The sequence below is a fragment of the Podarcis pityusensis genome (assembly GCF_964106645.2).
Source record: "Podarcis pityusensis genome assembly, chromosome: Z".
In the NCBI taxonomy this organism is placed as follows: Eukaryota; Metazoa; Chordata; class Lepidosauria; order Squamata; family Lacertidae; genus Podarcis; species Podarcis pityusensis.
The window spans coordinates 21,434,201-21,459,628 of record NC_138044.1 but is presented as its reverse complement, the minus strand read 5'-3'; the positions used below and the strand labels follow the sequence as shown (position 1 = coordinate 21,459,628).

General features: G+C 41.2%; 1 protein-coding gene across 3 annotated transcripts in view; it reads left to right on the top strand.

Annotated features, from left to right (window-relative positions):
* Window positions 1–2,598: 2,598 nt before the first annotated feature.
* ATP7A (ATPase copper transporting alpha) overlaps window positions 2,599–25,428 on the top strand; it is a 47,809-nt gene continuing 24,979 nt past the window's right edge. The window contains exons 1-7 of one of the 3 annotated variants that reach the window (XM_080989717.1): window positions 2,599–2,769; window positions 15,831–15,971; window positions 17,859–18,348; window positions 19,684–20,421; window positions 21,275–21,499; window positions 22,809–22,972; window positions 24,584–24,745. In XM_080989717.1, the coding sequence (XP_080845843.1) occupies window positions 15,852–15,971; window positions 17,859–18,348; window positions 19,684–20,421; window positions 21,275–21,499; window positions 22,809–22,972; window positions 24,584–24,745 (1,899 nt within the window). In that variant the 5' untranslated portion in view covers window positions 2,599–2,769; window positions 15,831–15,851. Of the gene's footprint in view, window positions 2,872–15,830; window positions 15,972–17,858; window positions 18,349–19,683; window positions 20,422–21,274; window positions 21,500–22,808; window positions 22,973–24,583; window positions 24,746–25,428 lie in introns of all 3 variants that reach the window. The other 2 variants (XM_080989716.1, XM_080989718.1) reach the window with 2 other exon arrangements.

Here is a 25,428-nt window from a genome sequence, read left to right as displayed (position 1 = left end):
TTTTCCCTTTCTATTGTTTTCCTCTATTTCTTTGCATTGCTCGTTTAGGAAGGCCTTCTTGTCTCTCCTTGCTATTTTCTGGAAATCTGCATTCAGTTTCCTGTATCTTTCACTATCTCCCTCGCATTTTGCTTGACTTCTCTCCCCCGCTATTTGTAAGGCCTTGTTGGACAGCCACTTTGTTTTCTTGCATTTCCTTTTCATTGGGATGGTTTTAGTTGCTGGCTCCTGTATAATGTTACGAGCCTCCATCCATAGTTCTTTAGGCACTCTATCCACCAAATCTAAATCCTTAAACCTCTTCCTCACTTCCACTGTGTATTCGTAAGGGATTTGACTTAGATTGTATCTTACCGGCCCAGTGGTTTTTCCTACTTTCTTCAGTTTAAGCCTGAATTTTGCTATAAGAAGCTGATGATCTGAGCCACAGTCAGCTCCAGGTCTTGTTTTTGCTGACTGTATAGAGCTTCTCCATCTTTGGCTGCAGAGAATATAATCTGATTTCGATGCTGCCCATCTGGTGATGTCCATGTGTAGAGTCGTCTCTTGTGTTGTTGGACAAGCGTGTTTGCGATGACCAGCTTGTTCTCTCTGCTGATATTGTCAGCTCTCAATCTGGACTCAAGAACCACCTGTTTTGGAAAGCCCTTGTATAAATCCAGAGAGAATTGATCAGCCTATAAACTGTTACGATGTACAGTTTCTCTTTTAATATAGAAACTGTCCATATGATAGGTTGTTCTTTAGATGTTTGGGGTAATTTTTAGAATGATGTAACAATGAATTTCTGTCCGTAGGCTTAGTATACCCTGTTACACAAAGACATCCAAGAATGGAATTTTCTTTAGATACATATGATATGCAAACTTGACATTATCGTTAATTGAGTTAATCCAACAAAAAAACAAAGACACCCTGGAAAACATATCCCATAATATCTGAAATACTTCTTAAAGGGGTTATGGTAGAATTTATGGTATTCTTAAGCTCAGTCATATGTAAACAGGCAGTGATGGAAGCTACTGGGTTGCCCATAGCAACCCCCTTTACCTGGAAAAAAGTATTAATTTTTTTCTGGAATAATGTCTAATTTTAAAAATAGGTTTGTTATCTGATGGATTGGGAAATTAAAACTAAATGTTGGAATGGCTGCCTCATGGTATAGATGTATAATTGACATCTAGTGTAGTTAAATATGTGATTGTCAGTCTTTCAGCCTTTTATTGATTGAATAAGGTATGCAATATATAGTGTAGCAAACCAACTTTTCATGTTAACACTGTGAGAAACAAGAAAATTGACTAAACTTTAGAAACTGCCAGACTGCTGCAAGAAACCGGTAGACAGTTATATCTCTGCAACTCAAGAGAATAGCATCTTTCCCCTCATCAGCTGGGTCTTAAAATTTTAGTTTCATCTACAGAAAAGGGGATAACACAACACTGGAACATGCTCCATAAGGCCACTGCCATAAGCACAAGGATGCTTTCTTTTTTTCTTAAAGGGACATTTCTAAAGTGCAATTTGCAACAGTTATAGCCACATCCTAAAACAAGTTAAAGCAGTTCTAAGAGGATTAGATACTAGTTTTATTGAAGTGCACTCAAGTTTGTATTAAATCATTGCATAACAAAGGGCTGTTCTTGTTACTTGCAATGCCACCCAAACCATAAGAACAAGCTCCCTCATGCCTGGGCCCAGGGCAAAGTGTCAGTTCCTCAGGCAGGCTTTTAAGCATCTGTCCAAAGGCACCCTGCTGGATCAGGCCAATAGCTCACCTAATCTAGTAATCTACCTGTGGGAGGTCAGAAAGCAGGACCTGAGCACAAGGGCAACACTCCTGTTCTGAGGCTTCCAGTAACGTGAATTCAGAAGCATTACTGCCTTTGATATTAGTGGACAAAGAATACATCCCTCATGGCCGGTAGCTATCTGTGGCCTTATCCTCCCATCAACTTGTCTAATCCTCTTTCAAAGCTATTCCAAGTTGGTGGCCTTCGCTGTTTCCTGTGGGGGTGAGTTCCACAGTTTAACTGTGCTACGTGAAGTGGTACTTTATTTTATTCCATCCTGGATTTTCCATCATTCAGCTCTATTGGATTCCTATTCATTTATTATTTATATTTATTATTATGAGAGAAGGGGAAAAACTTTTCTGCATCAATTTTCCTTTTCTCTAAACTGAGCCCGCCCCCCTGCAAAGCTGCCTCTGCACACTCTCAGCCTTCCTTTTAGACCAGGAGTGAGAAACGACGGTTGGATTACAGTGTGGTTGGACTACAGCTCCCACCGCCCTTCAGCTATTCGCCTTTGCTGGCTGGGGCTGATGGGAGTTGGAGTCCAGCAGCGGGTTCCTTTAACGGGCTCTAGTCTGTACCTAAATCTCTGCCTTAGAGGTTATTGAGGCGGGGCATCATGTGGCGTAGCGTCATCGTCCTTGTCACATGATCCTCCGTTCTCTTCCACGTGATTCCTTTTGCTTTACAGGCGGGGCGGAAGGAGGGAAACGACGAGCGCGATGACAGCGCAAAGTGTGTAGCAACCGTCGTTGGGAGGGGCGGGGCCAAGCCTCAAGGGGGCGGGGGGAACTTAGGGAAACAGGAGGGGAAAGAGTCCGCCGCGCTGTTTGCGGTCGGACGGCGCCTCTTGAGGGGCAGAAATCTGGCCAGGTAAGGAGCCTGTCCGGGCGGAGAGGAGCGCCCTCCTGCCACGTGAGAGGCCGGCAGACGGAAGAAAGAACAAACGAGACACCCCTCGCTGGCGCCTGAGGTAAATCGCTCCTCAGTCTACCTAGCAGGGTTGTTGTGAGGACAAAACGAGGAAGGGGGAAGAGCGATGTGGACCGCTTCGAGCTCCTTGGAGGTGGAAAAGGTGGGCTGCGAATGAATAAATATTATAATAGATGCATCCACCCCCCTTTCCTCCAGCTTCCTTATTCTCTTGAGCGGAGACTGCTGGGTGTGTAACGCCAATCGACCCCTCCGTGGAAGGGCTAGAGTCGGAGGGCGACATGGGGAAGCACTCTGCACAGGCTCAAGAGCTCTCTTGGTCGGCTTCGCTTCCCTCTCCGTCATCTTCCCACAGCGCCTGTTGTGGAGAGTAGCTTTCTGGATTGCAAGCCTCTTGGGGCAGGGATCTCTTCCTTTGTTTAAAGAATAAACAATCATTAAAAAATTTCCTGTTAAGCAAACTTAATTAATGCACCATCCACTCACTTAGACATTTTTATTTATTTATTCTTAAAGGGAGAGCAAGTGAGAGCCAGAATATGTCCCTCAAGAGGCATCTTTTAGTTCATTAATTAATGCTGATGTAGCTGCTGAGTATGTCTGTCTTTAAAGTCGACCTTCCTGAAAAGCATTTGATTCTGCTTGTGGATGCGAGGCCCACTCCAGATATGCCCCACCTGTGGAGGTTTCATTCTGTCGGGTATCTTGTGCCTGGGTTTTAGAGATGTCTGCCCACCTTGGCCAGAGGATGGGGCCAGATGCTCTCCCCTGATTTGGTGTGTTTGGAAATACATGTTTGTGATGTGCAGAAGTTTTTGTTTTTGTTTTAGTCCCTTGTTGGCATTGAGGTGGTTTAGCAAGGAGAGCTAGCATATAGAAGAACACAGGGTAAAAGCCCCTTGATCAGTGGGATGCTGATGCTGCTTCATGTAATGAACAGGTCAAGTTTACTCCCTCTGTTGAATCAGCCTTGTGCAATCTGTGATATTAGGGCTAGTTACTTGTCTTCTCAAGGTGTTTAGCTTGTTCCCAGAGGACAATTATGTGGGACATTGTGGACTTGGTGTTTCTTGTTTTGTGCAAAACAGTGTGAACTTTTGATGAACATCTGAGGGATAATGGTGCCAAAACTATGTAAACAGAGATGATTGCATGGGATGGAGCATGGGCCAGGATCCCATGGACTACAACTAGTTCCTCAAGCCCCAGGAGTTGGGGCAATTTTGGACTTACTGTATGTTTCTCAAATAGCAATCTCTCATTCCACATGACAAGCTGTTTTTGTAACTGAGAGGTGTTTCCAAGGCAGTTTGTGATAAGGAGTAGGTGGCTAAGTCTGCTGATTTATGAGAGGATGGGGACAGAATATGATTGGAGTGGTCTGAAATTGCTCTTTGGTTCCTGTTTTCTGTGATAAATTAATGTGCAAACAAAATTCTAACTACTCTTTCAATCACTGCTTCCCACTAGTTTTTTTTCCTTTCGCATTTATTTTCCATCCTTTTCTCTTTTAAAACTATCCTATATAATTATAGTCCTTCAACTGTTTCTTCTTTCAACATAATATTGGATGTGATAAATGCATTAAGTATAATGCAGTAGGAAAATGCTGTCGTTAAACTGAACCTGTAAGTGTGTACTAATTAAGGTAGGAAATATATATGTATGTATGACAGGTGGTCAGAAAAAGTTCAGGAAGGCTGATTAAAGCTGTTTCAGTTTCTTCTTACTTTTTTGTTTAAAAGCTTTATGTAAACTCCCTTTCATGTAAGTGTCAAAGTAATGTACAACAATCAAATCAACCACTTTAAAATTTCATAAATATACAAACACTAAACATGGAATCACTAAATGATTCTTCTCTTTTTGACATATGTGTGAGTGGCTTTGAAGGGAGGAAAGCTGGTAGAGTAGATTCTTCCTTTCATATGTAATTGCATAATATTTTGATCAAATCCTACACAGTAAACAGGTCACTAGACCTTATTAAGGTAATTATAGGGACACTTTATTTTGCTACAGTTGCATTTAAAAAACAAGCTGAACTACTTTTGTTCTTTATAATGGTACAGTTTAGTATATGCATGTTCTGTTGGTTTAGAAATGGTGGTAATGAATCATTATTAATGAGATCCAGATCTTATTCTGATAATATCTTATACAAGTGGAGAACTGATCTTTCTACTTAAACTCATTCTTGTAATTTAGGGTGATGAGCCAAGGCATACTTTCTTTTAGAGTAAAATAGTATAAAATACTCACACAACTTTTTTTTTAAAATGGAAGCGATATCTGTAATAGACGACTCAAATGATGAATATAGTGGTTAGTGAAGTTAAGATTGGTGCCTTACATGAACGTGCAGTGATTTCAGTGAATTGTTTTTCCGTGTAAAGTCCGTAACTGATTGAGCCATATAAGAACAAAAGAAGAGCCTGCTGGAACAGGGCAATGGTTCATCTGTTCTAACATACCTGTTCTCATAGTGGCCAAATAGATTCCAGTGAAAAACCTGCAAGCAGGACTCAGGCACAAGAGCCCTCTTTCTCTCCCGTGGTTTCCAGCAATTGCTATTAAAAAGCACTACCACCTCAGGCAGTGGAGGCAGAGCATAGCCATCATGACTAGTAGTCATTGATAGCCTTATTCCTAATGAATTTTCCTCATCTTTTTTAAAAGCCATCCAAGTTGTTAGCCATAACTGCTTCCTATATACATCAGACATCCTCCTTCCCCTTTATGTATAATCGAAAGGGGCTTCCTGGCTGTCAGTAAAGTTGTATGTGATGCAACATTTTCCACTACTACTAAACTTTTCTGATTTTAGAAATAGTTTCATAACATTGATAATGTAATGAATGAATACAATAAACATCAGATTTGGCAACTGGAATGGACACAATGCTAGGTAGATCTAAAATAAAAATTATACTAAACTTTATATAAGTAGCTATCCCTAGAAAGCGCACAGTATATCTATGCACCCAGCTTTTCAGACATGCTAAAGTTAGATTGTTAACCACTTCTGGTGCCATCAGGGTGTCCTTGGGCTTGCTGATCGAGCTCCTGCCAACCTAGCAGTTTGAAATCATACCAGTGTGTGTAGTTAAATAGGTACCACTGTGGTGGGAAGGTGCTCGTCATGGTGTTCTGTGTGCCAGAAGTGGGTTAGTCATGCTGGCCACATGAAGCTATCTGCAGACAAATGCCAGTTTCCTTGTTTGAAAGCAGAAGTGAGTGCCACACCCTATAGTCAAATTCGACTGGACTTAACCGTCCAGGGTCCTTTAACTTTACCTTTACCTTTCCCCAAACAGTTCAGGTATCATCTCAGCTTAATAAGCCAAGATAAGCACCTCTAGGCTATTGATCCACCTGTCACTAGAGGCAGAAGTAATGTTTGTGTACAAGAGTGTCTTTATCAGTTTTGGCTGCTTCACCAGCTGCAACCCTATGTGTTCAGTGATAACCTTTCGTGTTATCTTTCAGCTGGTAACTTCCCATTTGGGCTACTCCAATGCATTATACATAGGGCTACTTTCAAAATGATTCAGAAACTTCAGTTACAGTACGCTGGTGCTTCACCATCTTCACTTGAGCACAGTCCAGCTCATTTCCAAGCCCAGTTGATGCAGAGGCTATGAATCAAGTGCCCCCACAAAGTGAAGTGTGGAAGATGGCTACAAAAGAGAACATACTGTGACGCTCTTAACTGTGGAATGCCCTCCCCAGGGATGCTCACCTGGGACCTCCATGGTGTCATTTCAATGTTAGGTGGATACCTTCTTTAATTTCCTAGGCTTTTCATTTGTTTCATATGTTTTTACTCTTTTGCTTGCTTTTTTTAACACTTTTTTATTTTTATTGAACTTCAATGTGTCTCTTTTTTGTTGTGAGATGCTCTGAGAGCTTTAAATAATTATATGTTAGGCTAGTGTCCTTACTTTAGTCACTGAATGTAATATGGAGAAAGGTGCTATTAACGCCACTTGAAATCTGTGGACAGAGACACTTAAATACCATTAGGTGTTACAAACTATATAATAACCTCATCAATACATACTACTAAAAAAGCAGTAAAAAGTACAGGGATGCAATAAAGCATTATACAGAAAGACAGGTTTTAGGGCAGGGGTAGGCAACCCTCCTGATATTGCATTATAACTTGCACCATCCCTGATCCTTGGCCCTGCTGATTAGGACTGAAGTTGGAGTCCAACAACATCTGGAGGGCCACAGGTTCCCCACTCCTGGCTTAGGGTTTGATTTTGTGCGAATGAGCTAGTGTGAATGAACTTGTTTTTGTGAAGAGTACTAGAACATTGGACGCGGGTGGCGCTGTGGACGCGGGTGGCGCTGTGGGTAAAACCTCAGTGCCTAGGACTTGCTGATCGTATGGTCGGCGGTTCAAATCCCCGCGGCGGGGTGAGCTCCCATCGTTCGGTCCCAGCTCCTGCCCACCTAGCAGTTCGAAAGCACTCTTAAGTGCAAGTAGATAAATAGGTACCGCTTTATAGCGGGAAGGTAAACGGCGTTTCCGTGTGCTGCACTGGTGCTGGCTCGCCAGAGCAGCTTCGTCACGCTGGCCACGTGACCCGGAAGTGTCTTCGGACGGCGCCGGCTCACGGCCTCTAGAGCGAGATGAGCACGTAACCCTAGAGTCGGACACGACTGGCCCGTACAGGCAGGGGTACCTTTACCTTTACCTTACTAGAACATCAGCCTTCATCTTGGTTATTTACAGTGTTCGAAATTAGCAACTGACTATCAGCCACTCCTGCCAACCTAGCAGTTCGAAAGCACGTCAAAGTGCAAGTAGATATATAGGTACTGCTCTGGCGGGAAGGTAAACGGCGTTTCCGTGCGCTGCTCTGGTTCGCCAGAAGTGGCTTAGTCATGCTGGCCACATGACCCGGAAGCTGTACGCCGGCTCCCTTGGCCAATAAAGCGAGATGAGCGTCGCAACCCCAGAGTCGGCCACGACTGGACCTAATGGTCAGGGGTCCCTTTCCCTTTCCCAGCCACTTGAGGCCATATGAAGATGCCTGGGTGCCCGGGGGGCGCCTGACGTCTCCACCACCTGGAGGTTCATGCCTGGGGATCTTTGGATTTTGACTGTTTTCACACACTAATGCTACATCCAGTAGAATTCTGTCAGTTATATTTTATCTGCACAATCAGAATGGATTTCAGGAACCAAAATGCTTTTTCTCTGCAGCCTGAGCAGGTGTAGTGAACAATGTTAGAGTTACTGGTAATTGTTGTAGCTTGTCCTCACTTACTCTACCCCCACTGCCTTGCTCACAGTTGTAAAGAATGTTCTTATGTCTTATTAATGGTTTGTGTCACCATTAAGAAAAAGAGGTTGGAATAGGCCAGTATATAAGTTGGCTGTCTCTGGATAAAGCAACTTTTCTACTTTAAGTTTTCAAAGTTCTTAACCTAGCACACGGTTGTCATCTGACCTAACCAGATGCTTAAGTGAGAATCAATTACAGTCAGTCCATCATTTGAAAAATGAAACTTTAGAGCTGTTTTGCCCAAAAATGGCAACTAAACATTCCATTTTTGTGACTGTAACAGGGGGTGGATCTACAAGCAGAAAGAAAATGCTATAAATAAGTTAGAAATTAAATTGTTATAACAAAAGGGGAAAACAATGTGGAAAATCACAAAGAAATATTTTGTTTTGCTCTCCAGCACCATCTGGAGTTTTTTGGACTAATATAGCTGAGTCCCTGGGTTTAAGGAGCAATTAGGTGCCTAGCTTATATATCGGAATTTCTAACACTGGTTATTTAATTATCCAATTTAATTATTAGTTAAACCTTTAGTTGACTGTTTGGTGAGAATAATGGAGTACATGCTATATTCTGGGGCTTTTAAAAAAAATTCTGGCGTGTGACTAACAACAGAAGAAGACAATACTGTATGTGGCTTTTCCTTCCAACAATGGCTGGCAGGTGATATGTATGAAGCTATAGGTGTGCCTTGCACTTCCTTCATATCACAAAAACACACCTATACTGATAAATTAGGTGAGTAATTAACTAAAATATATTTGATGTACCAGCTTGGCATACAAGTGCCTTATTCATCATTAGTGAAGTGAACAAAGGCATCAGTTAAGCATAACAAGAAACATTTATATGTAGAAATATTTGGTTAGGTCCTAGAACTGATAGCAAACATTCCTATTGTTATTTTTAAAAAGGAAGGTCATATGTTATTGAATCATTTTTCCCTCAGAGAAAGGCAAAGGAGAAAAGACCCAGACCAGAGAGTTTATGTACTATTTGGAGACCACAAATGGCCAGAGATTATTAGTTTTATTGGCTTTTTTCTTATTTTAGAAGTATTTGTACTTTAAATGATACTTCAGTGCCTTGTAGAAAGGCAGCAAAGTATACTGTACTTGCAACTTATGTGCATTTAACTTGTGCACATTCAGCTTTATGTGCTTGGCAAAAAAAATTAAGAGGGAGAAAACGGGGCAGACTCTGAGAAAAAAGACTTTGGCAATACCATATGCTACTGCACCCATTGTGTTTTGACAACACACGATTTTCGCTTTAGGTGCGGTCTTCAGAACATAACCCCTGTGCAAGTTGCAGGTTTGCAGAAGAGAAGTATTGAAAATAATATGTAAGTTAATTGCTGTATTATAATGCCTAGTATTCAAATACTGTCTCCATCATGAATTTACTAAGTGTCCGGAGCAAGCCACTGTTGAGGTGTAGCTGCCTATCTACAGCAAGAGTGGCTACAGTTCCCATCATTATTTAGATTATGAATCAGTGCATATTTTTGAAACATGGAAATGTTATGCCCATTGTGCATGTGGAATTAAGAAACAACTAATTATTCAATTCATCTTGGTTTGTTCATGTGTGAAGTGGCCACCCAACATTGCACAACTTGTGTGACCCACCAAGGTGAGAACACAGAGCAAGGCATGGAGTATAATCTGCTGGACCAGTGGTTTGCAACCAGTGGGCTGTGGCACCCTGGGGTGACTTGAGGAGCAATCGGGGAGCCCCTGGGGGTGGTCCGTCCTTTCATTAACTTGCAGCCCATAACTTCCTGCATTAGTGCTCTCTAATCTTCCTGCATCCCTTCCCCCCCCCAAAATTTATTTTCTTAAAATCTCCCCCCAAAACAAAAAGCTTTCACAGCTTCAGTAGATAACAGTTCCTTAGGTTTACACAGAGGGCTTGAGAAATACAAGAAAATAGCAAAGTAGGTATGCCTGGATGTATGTGTGTCATATAAGGAGAGATTTAAAAATAACCATATTTTAGTGGTTTGTTTGATTCTTATGGGTTCTTTGTAGGTCTTGCTGTTGCAATAGAAAACCAGAGAATTGTGTGTGTTTGTTAAAGACACACTACTAAGTTGCTTTTATTTGCCTTGTACATTGGTGATGTCATCTAAGTGATTATGGTGACATCTTTACACATAACCAAGGTGTTCTTGTCTCCAGTTCCTTATTTTGGGAGAATATTTTAATCTCTTCTTAACACTATATCCATGTACTGCCTTGGCTCTGCTCTCTGCTTCCTAATGTTAAAAAATGTAAAGTAGCTCTCTATAGTGGTTTCTTCTAGTGCTGGAGAGAACAAAGGGGCGTTGTCTACTGCTTTGTCATGAGAGTGTAGTGTGAAAGTTGGAGAGACTAGCCTCCCTCAATTCATCATTTCAGGCTCTTTGAATGAAAAACAGCAGTTGATGAGCTATTCCATCTCTTTAGTTAAAAGATAACACTAACTGAGAACTTTGGGGGGTCATAAGTTTTAAAATGTATTTGTCTTGCATGTGCTTTGTTTCCTATTTTTTGTATGCTTCTTTGTGAAGAATTTTTTTTAACAAGCAAGTTATACGTTTATTAAACTTAAAGTATCTCTGACAGGACTTGCTTACCATAATTTCATGATGCACAAAAATGTAAATGTAAATTGTGTAGATAAAGGACAGGATGCAGAGAACTGTACAACTAACTTTTTGTGCCCATGAGGGCATTAGATTACCATACCTTATATTTCCAAAACAGCAGCCCCTTGTGCCATTTCACAGGACATACTTTGAAACTTGGTTGAGTTTTAAAAGTAAATTGGGCCTTCAGAGGTGTGCTAATGAAAGAGAACATAAAAACAAAAATCTTTGCTCATCTGCAATTGTATCATGGGTGTGAACCTATGGCAAGTTTTTGGACTTCCGCCAGTGTATGCCAAGCCAAGAATTTAAACTTTGGTTGGCTTATCTGAACTCAGTGGGTGTCAGTGCTTAGAACTGACTGGCAAGGAGGGAAGTTCAGAGTGCTAAGTTCAGGGAAGCTGAGCTGTAAGCAAATTAACTTCGGCAATTGTGCATTCACAGGCAAGCTTTCTGCTTTTGTCCAGCAACACAGAGTTAACAGTGAAGCTTCAAGCTAAGCTTTCTGCAATTTTACACCATTTTTTTTCTTTTTGAGCTAGTGTTGCGTTTTTGTTTACATTCCCAAGTTTGTAGTTCTGTGCCTAGATTCAAGTCATATTTTAGCTAGTTATTCACTGAAAAAACAAGGTTTATTTTCTTAACATTATGTAAAACATTACTGCCCCTTCCCTATATAGAGAGGTTATATAAACAGGGTTGTGTTCTTGCCCCAACTCTTTTTGGCAAATACTTCTCCCTGGTAGTCTCCTATGCCTTTGGAGCAATGGGGGTCTGTTCAACCTGGCATGTCTCTGTGCCAAGACAAAAGTGTTGTGGGTCCTTATCCAAGAGATTTTGTTTTCAGATGACGCAGTTCCTGGAAACAGATGGTCAGGTTTTACATCTATAGCAGTGACCAGAGGAGGAATGGCCACTTGGAACAGAGAGCAGAAATGCCATGGTTCATCTGCAGCAGCACAACTGGACACTTTCATCTGCCTCAGCTGTAACAAAACATGTCACCCCTATATCAGTCTCTACAGCCACAGCAGGTGCTGTATCCTTCCAAAAGTTTGACTTCAACCCCAAAGGCGCACTCCTCCATGGTCTCCCGAGACAGACGGATTTCAACTATTCTTAGGGGCTGTGAAGATCACATTGACTACTTAATCTTCATACCATTGTGGTTTAATATAGCATGATATTATTAGTCAGGTTAAAATGTAGTTGTTCAGTGAACTAATATTTACAGAAAACATCTCAACCTGTGCAAATTACAGTTGTTACAGCAATCTTCTAAAAGAAGATAAAGAGCATAATAGGGTAGGAAATGCATCTTAGCCAAATCCCCTTTTATCTATTATTTGAACTTAGTTACGTGAAAACCATCTTTTGTTAAAGTTGATTTGCACCTGCTACTTAACTGCCACCTAAACTTCTTGTTCTGTGTCTGTATTTGTAATAGGGTAATAATCTTTATTGAAATTGTTATGTGACAAACAGAGCTTTTATACCATAAGGTGTAAAATTAGCAGCAGGTGAATATGAAATTCTAAAACCCCTTGTTTTGTACATGTTTTGTGTTTAGGGTTTTTCAAGAGATTTTGGGAATTAAAAAAGCTTCATTAACATGTAACCTTGAAATTTTGGATCCCCTCCAAACTGATGCCAAAGTTTTGTGGTGCAAACCCTGTGTTTTGTGCTACCCCCAAACTGAATACAGTGGTACCTCAGGTTACATATGCTTCAGGTAATATCTGTTCTTATCCTGAAGCGAAGTTCTTAACCTGAAGCACTATTTCTGAGGTAGCAGAGTCTGTAACCTGAAGCGTATGTAACCTGAAGCGTATGTAACCCGAGGTACCACTGTACTCCAATTTAATCGCAAACTCTCTATTTTGATCTGATCAAGTGTTAATTTACAAATTGCCAAACATCTTGTGAACTCTTCAGGAATATTATGTAGAGGGTAGTTATATATGAGGACTGTATGTCCATTTTTTATTCTGGAAATTTATACAATTTGAATTAATTGTTCATTCCTTATACAGTATCCCACTTTCTCCAAAGATGATGATATTGTCAGCATGAAAGGAAGGCTTTAATTACCTGTTTTCCTAATGACCTCATTCTATCTGTTTGGAATTTATGTAAACAAGGGCTTGGTCACATTTGAATTGCAGAGATAATTGTATTATTCCACATTTGTTGTTTGGGTCAATCTTCCAGGGATTTGTGCACACAGATGATGGTACAATTGTAGGCCTGCCATCCTTTTTGCTGTTGGATATTTTTGGACCAAGTACAGGTTGCAGTGCTTATTGGTGACAATACCATGTATTCTACTCCCCCCGGCCTTTATTTACCTTTGGATAAAATAGTCTGAATGAAATCGCAGGTTGCTTGTCGCAGGAAGGTATATATTTAAAGCATCACATAATGGCCTGTGACATAGTGGTGGTTTCCATTGTGGAAAATCTTGCCTATATGCACCTCATATTTTTGTTAGGGTATTCTTTTAGTTTATGTGTTTATTTGGAAAAAATACTGAATGCAAGCAATGCTTTGTTTGATGATGCATCTTGATCAATGTACATGATATTTTATGAAGTTCTGTCCCATCTCCATACCTCCAAAAAATTAACTCCAAGGATCTTATATTCTAGAACTTAACATTTGGAAGCAGTGGAGCTCGTGGGACAAATCCACAATGCAAACTCTGTGGAACAGCTCCCTATATCATGGGTAGGCAGACTAAGGCCCGGGGGCCGGGTCTGGATCAATCACCTTCTAAATTCGGCCTGCGGACAGTCTGGGAATCAGCGTGTTTCACATGAGTAGAATGTGTCCTTTTATTTAAAATGCAACTCTGGGTTATTTGTGGGGCCTGCCTGGTGTTTTTACATGAGTAGAATGTGTGCTTTTATTTAAAATGCATCTCTGGGTTATTTGTGGGGCATAGGAATTCTTTCATTCCCCCCCCCCAAAAAAAAAATAGTCTGGCCCCCCACAAGATCTGAGGGACAGTGAACTGGCCCCCTGCTGAAAACATTTGCTGATCATAGATGCTGGGTGTACAGAGGCTGCAGATGGAATCCCACCTGAGTAAAATGTGTTTTGCATAAAGTTCAAATTCAGGGTATAACCCCTCACTACTTAAGGTGAAGTGGGGGGATCCTCACTCCAAATACGGCTCAATCAATCAGGAGGAGTGCTGCATGAACCAATAGCCTGGCATCTGCATGGACCAACCAGACCTTCTGGTCTGTTTTTGAAATGCGCCAAGTGCATTTTGCACCTTACTATCGGCCACTTGAGACCATATGAAGATGCCTGGATGCCAGGGTGGCGCCTGACGTCTCCACCACCTGGAGGTTCATGCCTGGGGATCTTTGGATCTTGATTGTTTTCACACACTAATACTACATCCAGTAGAGTTCTGTCAGATATATTTATCTGCACAATCAGAATGAATTTCAGGAACCAAAATGCTTTTTCTCTGCAGCCGGAGCAGGTGTAGTGAACAATGTTAGAATTAATTGTTGTAGCTTGTCTTCGCTTATCCCACCCCAGACGTATACTAATACATCTGTTAATCACAGTCAATCCATCATTTTTAAAAAATAAGACTTTAGAGCCGTCTTACTCCCAAATGGCAACTAGACATTTCATTTTGGTGACTGCAACCTTGGTCTAAGGAGCCATTTAGTGCCTAACATATATTTGAGTTTCTAACACTGCTTCTGGCCCACCTTTGCATACCCCTAAATATTTTGTGAATCTAAGTTTGGCCTCATTATCAGCCTTTGTGACCAATCCATGTGCACACCCTTTATTTTGCCTTCTACATCAGACCTGCTGGGTAGCATCATAAAGGATTTGACTGCCCCTCCCTACATTACGTATCCCTTTACGCCTTCCATCTACCCTGTCCCAGTGTGTCATACACCCTGATAACAGCAGATTGGGTGAAGTCAAAGCCATTATTGAACCTGCCCAAGATGAAGTAAATCCCAAAAAAGTGTGCATGAGGTTGTCAGTGTATCACCCCAGCAGGGCTCCTGAGCCTCAGGTTGGAGTGCCTGGCTTAGAAAAATACAGCAGTGGATTCCTCCCCCCCCCCCTACTGTGTGTCTGCCCTTGACAAAAAAAAAAAAAAAAAGGTGGACTGCTGTTCTTGTCCACAGCATAATGTTGTACAGGCACCTCCCCACTCACACGTGACCATGTATACACATGTTGCTGGTCAGTGCTTCCCCCCCCCCAAAAAAATGTTTAGGGGTACTCTCATTTTCTTACTCATGTTGAAATACTGCCCCTCAATTAGGCCAAACTTAGATTCACAAAATGTTTAGGGGTATGCATAACCCTGTGTCTCCCCAGCACTGGTGCTGGTATATAATTAGATAGAATCCTACCAGGAAATGGCAGGATATAGCTGGAGAGTCCTTGTGGTTTGGACATCCATGAGGATGTCTGTGAGGGTGGAGGAAGCCCCGAAGGGATCTAAGGTGTGATGGGGCTTTGTTTAGAGTATGCTTACAGCTGGTGTGTGGGGTAGCGCAGGCTACAGCCGCTTTCCTGCTCATTCTCCAGCCTCCAACTGGCCCCAGAGCTTAAACCCTAGATATTTTGGTCTGGATTGGAGAAAGAGTGGGAGAGAAAGCTGGAGAGCAGGAAAAAGTTGGCATTAGAGGATGCTCCTCACATTATGTGATTTCACTTATATGTAGCGGGGCCTGGAACATAACCTCCACCTAAGTGGTGGGGATACCTGCATAAAGCCATCAAGTTTGCTATGTAAAAAATAGGCTTTTCTCCAACACACTCTTCCTTTCCAAGGTGCCTTCATGGCATTTCATAACTGAAGCCTTCCTGTGCTGCTTCTGCTATTTGGATGGGTAGAAATCCAGTATTTCAGATGGATATCCCCAATTAATGTGTACTGGATTCTGCAGTTAGGTCACAAGATAACACTTGATAATACTCATTTTAAAATATAATGACAATTTTAGTGGATGCCTGGAAGTACTTTGAGAATTTCTATAGCCCTGTCTTTACAGGTGGCATATGGTCTTTGTTAAGTTTCATGTAAGATAAGTAGTTCAGTGGGCAGGAAATTAACATAGGCCATTTTTTGCCTGAGTACAAATACCACATCTGTTTTTCTTCCTTTACATCTTTCAGGAATGTGAAGCAGTAAATAGAATGGATCCAGTATCAGGTGCCAGATCAATTGATGTTTGTGTGGAGGGAATGACATGCAATTCTTGTGTACAGACTATCGAGCAGCATATTGGAAAACTAAATGGGGTTCACCATATTAAAGTAAGTATTTTTTTTCACATTGTTACCTGATCAAAGGGTATATGAGGTGTGGTAGGCCTTGTTCGGCTAAGCAGTTCACAGGATATAATTCATCTAAAGTTTTTTTGAAGAGCACCATCTGGGTTCTTGCTAAGAGATCAAGTTGTGCACTAAGGGATTAAGTTGTGCACTTTGGAAATACTGTTCTTAATGACGGGGGAAATAGTATATGTTTACTGCTGTTTCGGAGAGCATGTATTTTGGTTATCTTACATATAATTGCAGGTAAATCAATCATTTCTACCTTAGGCAAACGCAGAGCAGAGAAGCTATGTTAGTTAAATAGATTACGCTTGTGTAATTAGATCATAAGAGTGGCTTCCTGGTTGTGTTTTGCCTAAGGAAAATAATAAAATTTGGAATTAATGTAATTGGCTTTTTAGTGGCATCAGTTTGCCCTTTGGAAAATTGAAATAGTCAGAAAAGAACTCAGCTCGTTGAAAGCAAATCCAATTTTGAGATAGTTGCCCTGTCTGATGTGAAAAGCTAGTGATGTCAGCAAGGTTGTGTAAGAAGTACAAATTATTTTCTGCTGCTACTAATTCATCAGTTCCTTATTCTCTATCCTAGTTAGTGAATTCCTGACTTTTCTATCCCTATTGAAAAAGATCAGGATCAGTTTTAAAACAGTTTTAACAGCTACAGTTCTCAAAATGAAATATATGCTCTCTTTTTCAAAGATCTCTTTGTCACTCACATCATTTGGCTGTTTTTCCTGGAACAGGTTTTGATTAGCTGGTCAGGCACCAGAAGTTCAGTTCTATGGGGCTCGGAGAAGGAAGAGAAATTCAGAGTAAATGTTGTAGTTCTTGCTGAAACCATCACACTAATCAGTGAACTAGAACAAGGTGGGTGGGTGGGAACGGTAACTCTGAAGACAGATGGAGATGTTCAGAGTGACATGGGTCACTCCTCCAAGTATGAGCCACCCAGGATATGACTGGACTCCTGCTGGACGACAGTAGGGAGCATGAATCTGGACAAGTGGGAAGTCACTTGACAAACACATCAAGATATTAAAGGGTCTGGAAACTAAGCATTATAAGGAATGGTTGAGGGAACTAGGTTTGTTTAGCTTAGAAAAGAGGAGACTGAGAGAAGACATGGTAGCCATCTCCAGACTTCTCAATGGGTGTCACATGGAAGATGGAGCAAACTTGTATTCTCCTGCTCTGGAGGCTAGGACATGAACCAAGGGATTCAAGTTACAAGAAAGGATTTATAAGAGCTGTTTGACAGTGGAACATACTCCCTTGGGAGGTTGTGGACACTCTTTCCTTGGAGATTTTAAAGCTGAGGTTCAGCTATCTGTCAGTGATGATATTCTTGCATTGCAGGGGGTTGGACTACTAGGTGATTCTCAGGATCCCTTTGAACTCTACAGTTCAGTTATTCTAAGTCTATACCAGCTCTTTTCTTTCTCTCTTTAACCTTTTAACCTGTAGAGTTTCATTTCAAGCCTGGTCAGTGCAAGGGACACTGCAACATGGGATTAGTATAATCATCGCTGTATGTAGAGTGTTATGTATGCTTAGGGCACTTTGGAAAGTGCTGTGTGAGAAATTTATACTGTATTATGTGAGTGATACTCAGAAAGAATCTGGCCACTTTTATTGTGACTCATCTTGTAGCCAGTCATCTTGTCTTACAGATAAATCCAATTTAATTTGTGGTTTAATAGGTACAGTCTTACACTTCCTTCTCAGATGAGTGGAATCACGTGCAGGGTGTCACTATAATAGGACAAAGCTGCCTGATATGTTAATGCCACCTTGAGATTTTAATCTTTGTTTGGCAAAGTTGTCTAACATGTTTTTTCTTTTTTTCTTTTTCTGCTTTCCCTTCAAGGTTTCACTGGAAAATAAGAATGCAGCCATTATTTATAACCCCAAAAAGCAAACTCCAGAGTCACTACAAGAAGCTATAGATGACATGGGATTTGATGCTACACTTACTAATGCAAACTCTAAACCTGTTTTAGCAGACACCATTTTTCTTACAATACCAGCTCAATCAGCATTAACATGTGAAGAAATCCGTACCAACCTCCTGCAAACCAAGGGCATCTTGGATGTGAAAAGCTCTTCTGACAGAAAGTCTGTAGTTGTAACATTTGTCTCCTCTATTATAAATGGCAAGCAGATCAACCAAATAGTGCCAGAATTCAGTTCAGAGAATGTAGTGCATGAAATAAATCCTGGAATGTCTGAAGATTCAAATTTATTCCAAACAAGCGATGTTGCATTAAGGATGAAAGTAGAGGGGATGACCTGCCATTCTTGCACTAGCACTATTGAAGGAAAGATTGGCAAACTGCAAGGTGTCACTCGAATTAAAGGTAATTAAAACGGATTAGAGTTTGGTTTCTCCTGGCCTTATATGTTGCTTGATCATTTCCCATGAGTTTTCCAGTATTGCAACCCTTTATTTGGTATACCCAACTAGGTAGCTGAGTGGACTCTTTCTTTTACCCTATTCTGTGTAGAGTTTGCAGCCAAATCACAAATGCATGCTTTGCTGGACAAGCACAGGCTAGTACACAGAGAGTTCATAGAGAGGACCCTTTATGTGTCCACTTCCCCTGCCTCCTCTGGACAGGTATTCTGTAACAAAGGAGATATTCCTTTATACTTTATTCTGCCTCTGAGGAGACTCTTTCCACCATGCCTCCAAACTGATCAGACATGTGTCTGGGGGCTTACAGACACACACTACCTATTTTGAAGCCAGCTTCTTTATTTTGTACCCAGGAAGTTTTCTTTCTGTATTAAGATTTTTACCAAAGTTATTATAATGCAATAAAATATAGAAAACTAATGTAAATTTAAAAAGAGACAAAAACCGCTGCAAAAGAAATAGGGAAAAAAGAAAAACAAAGAAGCAGAAAGAAGGAAGGAAAGAGAAGGAAAGGCAAAGGAAAGGAAATTTAAAAAAGGAGAGAAAGAGAAAAGAAGCAATAAAGAGAGATAAAAGGTTCTCTGATTTTCCATCTGCCAGTTTCATTTCAAAAAGTTATTTAATACGTTCATGGGAATATCCATCTTCTCCACTTTCTGTTAATATTTCTCTTAAGTCCAACTCTCTCAAAATCATTCATTTCCTTTCCCCTTGAAAAGTCCAATAAGGGTTCCTAATTATTTTTATTAGTAATAAATTTCAGCTGTGCTTCTTCTTTAAAGTCTTTCCACTGTGACCACATGTTAAAATAATATTCCATAATTCTTTTCTCGTTACATATCTTTTAATTCCCTCCCAGTTCTGTATATTCAATTTCCATTTTCTGTTGTGGTGCAGTTGTGTGCTGTAGAATGAGTGGTGTTAATAGCAAAAGAAGACAAAGCTATGTTAGTAGACAGAGGCTCATTTGAGGGTGGCAGAACTCCTTCCCCAATTGCATGACACAGTTTATCACATTCCCATAGGGACAGTGCTCCTCTCCCTTTGAAAGCTAAACCCCACCATTGCAGGCGTGACCCGTCTGTGTTGCACACTGTGTTATGCACTGGTATATCTGTGATTTTGCAGCCTTTCCCCACCTGGCTTGCCAGTGGCAGCAGACCTTTCAGAGGTGGGCAAGAGGTTGGATTAGCCTGCTAACATGGCGGGGGAAACCAGAATTTTAGGTGAAACACCATTAGGGAAACATACTAACAATTCACCATTTATCTTCTAGTCTCCCTGGACAATCAGGAAGCTGTGGTGGTTTATCAGCCTCATCTCATCACATCGGAGGAAATAAAAAACCAAATAGAAGCTGCTGGTTTCATGGCATCGATAAAGAAGCAGCCTAAGCCCCTCAAACTTGGTGCTATTGATGTAGAGCGACTGAAGAACACACAAACCAAATGCTCAGAAAAAGCTCCGCAAGAATCTCCAGAGTACACACAATGTTTGAAGACCATAACATTCCGAGTTGATGGCATGCACTGCAATTCATGTGTCTTCAATATTCAAAGCAGCATATCAGCACTCCCTGCAGTAACTAGTATAGCGGTTTCTTTAGAGGAAAAGTCTGCCATTGTAAAGTACAATCCCAGCCTAATCAGCATAAGTGCACTGAGAAGAGCCATAGAAGCAGTATCCCCAGAGACTTTTAAGGTCAGCCTTTTTGACGGACATGAAAATGCTGCACTTCTGAACACACCTAAATCTCCGCTGAAATCTCCAAGAGCTGTCAACAGCATCATGCACCATCCCTTGACATGCATCACCGTGATAAATATAGAAGGAATGACCTGCAATTCTTGTGTACAGTCAATTGAGAGAGTAATTTCCCAGAAGCCAGGTGTGAAGGCAATACATGTGTCTCTTCTGAACCATAATGGGACTATAGAATATGACCCCATGCAGACCTCTCCAGATGACTTAAGGAATGGCATTGAGGATATGGGTTTTGATGCATCCTTAACAGGTGAATGCTCTTTAAATTATGCTTATAGCGCAAATCCAACTGCTATTTTGAAAGGTAGCTTTCTCTGGAGGGGGTTGTGCAAATCCATATGGTAATTATAATCTCTTAATACTGATTCTGAAATGGCCTAACCAGGAGTCACTCACCCTAGTTTTTTGGGGGTGGGGACACAGGAAAGGAAATATTGGGTGTCATTAAAGGCAGCTGATTTGGACATGGGCAGGTCTGCCCCATTGTGTACATTCCAACAATATGTTGTTCTGCATAGCCCCACTGAAATTAATAGGTCTATGAGATTGCACATGGTATGGTGTATCTGATTGAAAGTTGCTGATGTCTTCAAAGATCTGGGAAGATGCCCCTCCTTCAGCTCTACATGCTTGCTTTCTACATGTATGCTCTACAAGCATGTGCTTTAAACAATTGTTTCATGTTCTTATTATCTTAGAATATTTGTAGTGTTTCAACATAAAGGCTAGCAGCCACTCACAACACTACAGATACTCTGAGATAATAAGCAGGAACACAAAACAATTGTTTGAAGCACATGTTTCTAGAGCATACATATAGAAAGCAAGCATGCCCCCTAAAGAGAAGAGATACCTAATGGCTTCTGTTTAACTGGAAAGGATATCCTAAGGGTAATTTTCCAGTTAGGAAGCATGGGATTTGCTATTTTCTCTGCTTCTCAAATTCAAAGGTATCTTCTGGGCTCAGCTAGAAATAAGGTAGACTGAGAGAGCTGGTATTTTTAGCTCCTTCAGATGTGAAATGAATGCATCCAGTGTCCTTGGGACTAACATAGTTGCAGCAGTTGTTCAAACACATTAAAATTATTCTTTTCTGTTCCTAGGTCCCACAAGTACAGAACCTTTGGTGCTAATAACTCAGCCCTCACAAGAAAGGCTGGCAGAATCTCAGGATAATAAACACTTCAAAATGGAAGCTCACTCCAACCTCTCCCCCGTCCACAATAAGCAGGATGCAAGTGCGCCTTCCAAGTGCTACATTCAAGTCACTGGCATGACATGTGCTTCCTGTGTGGCAAACATTGAAAGGAATCTGAAGAGAGAAGATGGTGAGATATACATTAGTAAAATGGATTTAAGTTCCCTGACACCATTTTAGTGATGCTTAACCTGACCATTTAAAGCTCAGGTGACGCAAATATGTAGGCCCTTCAGGGATTCTGATTATACAGTTTAAATTCTAAGGCTTGCATCTTTAGCAGGGATGAAGAAATGGAGTGATATGTTGTGGGAGTGAATGCCATCCTTTGGCAGGAGAAGAGCTAGTAGCATTTGCCATTCATTACCATAAGACGTAACAATCTTCTAGTCTTCTCTGTGTCTCTTGTGGCAGAAAATAGAAGGTGGAATCCATAATGTTTCACTGCCAGCTATCAGTTTTTGTTCCCTCTCTAAACTCTTAAAGGCTAGTGGCCAAGAAATAGGATAGTGCATTTTAGTGGCTGCCTTTCAAAAAAGATCTGAAAGAGGATCCAAAGGCACTGCTGTCGCAGCAGCGCAATGACTGTATCTTTCCCCTTCATTGCAGGGGTTTATTATTATTATATATTCAATTTATATGCCGCTCTTTATCTGAAGATCCCTTGGCGGTGTACAACATTAAAAACATAATTTACAGAGCATAATAATAAAAAACAGTAAAACAATCACAGAAAGAATCTTAATAACAGTTCCCCCTCCCCCACTTTTAAAAGGTCGTAGATTGTTTAATGGCCAAAGAAGAATGTTTTTGCCTGGTGCCTAAAGACGTGTAATACATTAGAAATTAGGAAGAGGATATGGACTGGCAGGGTGCTAGGGTGGTTGTTTGAGGACACTGTGGTTCCCATAGGTGCTGCATTGGGAACTTCCACACTAAACAATATTGTATACTTTATTTGTAATGGGCATAAAAACCATATTCACCTTTTTTTCTAACTTTAATCTACATTGAATATATGAAGTGAAGTGGAATGTGGAGAAGTAGTTATTTATCCTTTCTAGCATTTATAGCTTGTCTACCTGTTCAAAAAATCAAGGTGGCTATCAAAGCCTTTACCTTGACTCAAATTAGAGCCAGACCACATTCTGTGAATAAGTTGGCTCCTTTAGCTGTTGCATGTAATACCTATTATGTTCCAGTATTGCTGTTATGGCCTAATCTGTATAGAGGTATATGGCACAACTCAGCCTTCCCTAATGGGTACTCCCCAGATGTTTTGAATTACAACTCCCATGAATCCCCAGTCATCAATGGAGTGGTGGTCCATAACATCTGAAGACTATCTGATTGCGGAAGGGTGAGCAAGAGCATCCCGCTGTATATTACACTCCTAATTTCTTTATGTAATGTTCCTTTGTGTGGCCTTGTGTCTCTAGGAATACACTCTGTTCTTGTTGCTCTAATGGCTGGGAAGGCAGAAGTGAGGTATAATCCTTCCATCATCCAGCCATCAGCTGTAGCAGAATTGATTAGGGACCTGGGCTTTGGAGCTACAGTTCTGGAGAACTATGATGAAGGAGATGGCACCCTGGAACTTGTCGTAAGCAAATAATTTAATAATCAATGCCACTTAACACTCAGCCATTTTACCTAGTGAGCTTTTCATACAAACAGAGTTAATTAAAGAAAATTCCTCTACAGATTGTGTGTAAGTAACTGTGATTCCAAAAGCATTTAGAGTAATTTATCTCCCCCACCTCCTTTTCCTTTGCATGTGTGAGAGAGTGTATGTCAGAGAGATTACTACTTGGCAAGCTCCAGCCATTAGCTAGAGACACTTGGTGTCTGTATGGAACAATTTTTGTCAGGACTGTAGCAGGGGTGGAGTGAAGCTAATTCTTAAAATTTAAACTCAGCCTCCATGCCAGCTTGTGTTAGGGCAGCAAACATTTACCGTATTTTTCGCCCTATAGGATGCACTTTCCCCCTCCAAAAATGAAGGGGAAATCTGTGTGCGTCCTATGGGGCGAATGCAGGCTTTCGCTGAAGCTTGGAGAGCGAGAGGGGTCGGTGCGCACCGACCCCTCTCGCTCTACAGGCTTCAGGAAGCTATCAGCAAGCCTGGGGACCCCGCGGGAGTTCCCGCAGGGCTCCCTAGGCTGCGGATAGCAGCCTGCTGTACGGAGCGCGGGGAGCGCTGAAGCAGAGCGCCCCGCGCTTCGGGCAGACATCGGGCAGCCCCACAAGCTCGGGGGACAGCGGGGAGGCGGAGCGCCGCCATCCCGCTGTTCCCCGACCTGGTTTGGATTCCCCGACCTCGTTTTGGGGGGGAAATGAAGGAAAAAAATTTTCCTTTATTTCCCCCCCAAAAAACTAGGTGCGTCCTATGGGACAAAAAATACGGTAATCAAGTTTTCAGTATAAAAAAGGGGGGCGGAATTAAGAGAGGAGAAGTCTGATCTCATGCCCATTTGTGCCACATTTCTAGGCACAAGTCCATCCTTTAAAGCTCTGTGTCAGAGTGTTGTTGTTGTTGGCACTTTCTCCATGAAAACCCTCTCCAGACTGCAGAATCGGAGCAAAAGGCATCCCACAGAAAACCCAAGTTGCCATTTGTTCTAAGTCAGTGCTAAGGAGCAGGTTTTCCTAGGGAAAGTGGTGGTGGGGGGGAATGGTCTTGGACATGAAGCTTTAAAGTGCAGATATGTGCCTTGAAAGCGTGGGGGTAGAGGTAAGTGTGAATGAGCCCTTTGCCTTAGCAGCTCAAGCTTATATTTTATTTTGGTGTGTCTGATTCATAATACAATTGAGCAACAGTATTCTCTGCTGGCCAGCTAGGTTTACGTTTATACTTTATTTATTTATTTCACAACATTTATACACTGCTTGATTATAAAAAAACCTTGAAGTGGTTTATAAAAGATAACAAGTAAAATAAAAAAAATATTTACAACTTTAAGGTGCATCGGTTTATAAAAAAGTATTGTGCCTTCCTTCTGAAATACTTGGTGTACTATGTAAATTAAAATAACACTGTGAAACAGTTGTGCTACAGAATCAGTAAAATAAAGTTAGTGCAATTTTGGGTCATTGACTGGGAACAGTGCCATCTTCCGATTGGAATTACTTATCAACTTACTTATTTATGATGCATGCAAAATTATCTCTGAAGAGAGAATATTCTGCAAACAATAACCTTTTGTTTTAACAGGTGAGGGGAATGACATGTGCCTCATGTGTTCATAAAATAGAATCCACGCTTATGAAAACAAAAGGGATTCTGTACAGCTCTGTAGCACTTGCAACAAATAAAGCACATATTAAGTATGATCCTGAGATAGTTGGCCCAAGAGATATTATACGGATTATAGAGGTAAGTAGTCTTGTGAATGTAGCAATTTGATGGCTCATTTTTCACATATAAATACTACCGTGTTAGTGGAACATATTTTGCAGCTGAAGATTGTTGGGCCCATTGTGGATAGTAAAGATACCAGTATAAAGATAATTGTAATCTTGGAGACTTTGTCTCTGTCCCTGTCTTGCTCCCACAACTCTTATCTTTTTCAGTTACCTTTCTTTCTTCATGCTTCCATCTTTATTTCCTCATGTTTGTCTGCTTTGATCATGGACAGGGAACATTTTTTGTTCCACAGGCCACATTCTTCCACAGGCCTCATGGGCCAATCTGACAGTTGGGGGCCTCATTTTCTGGTCAATCACAGGATGTCATATAATGACACTGTGATTGACTGTTGGGTTGTCGTGCCCACCTATGAGCATCCCTTGCAGGGTTCTGGAGCACCAGCAGCTGCTCAAGGACACACAAGAGAGAAGCCTGCATTTTAAAATATTCCCCCTCTTGCTGCTGCTGTGTGAAGCCAGAGAAGGAGATAACTTTAAAATGCAGGCTTCTTTCCGTTGCTTCCCACACGGGGCAGTGGGACAGGTGAATGGGAGTGAGAGAAAATTACCGCAGCCTGTTTGTGAGCCTCCCCACTGGTCTCCAATCCTGACGTTGCAAGTTGAAAGGAAAAACATGGGAAGATTTGCAAA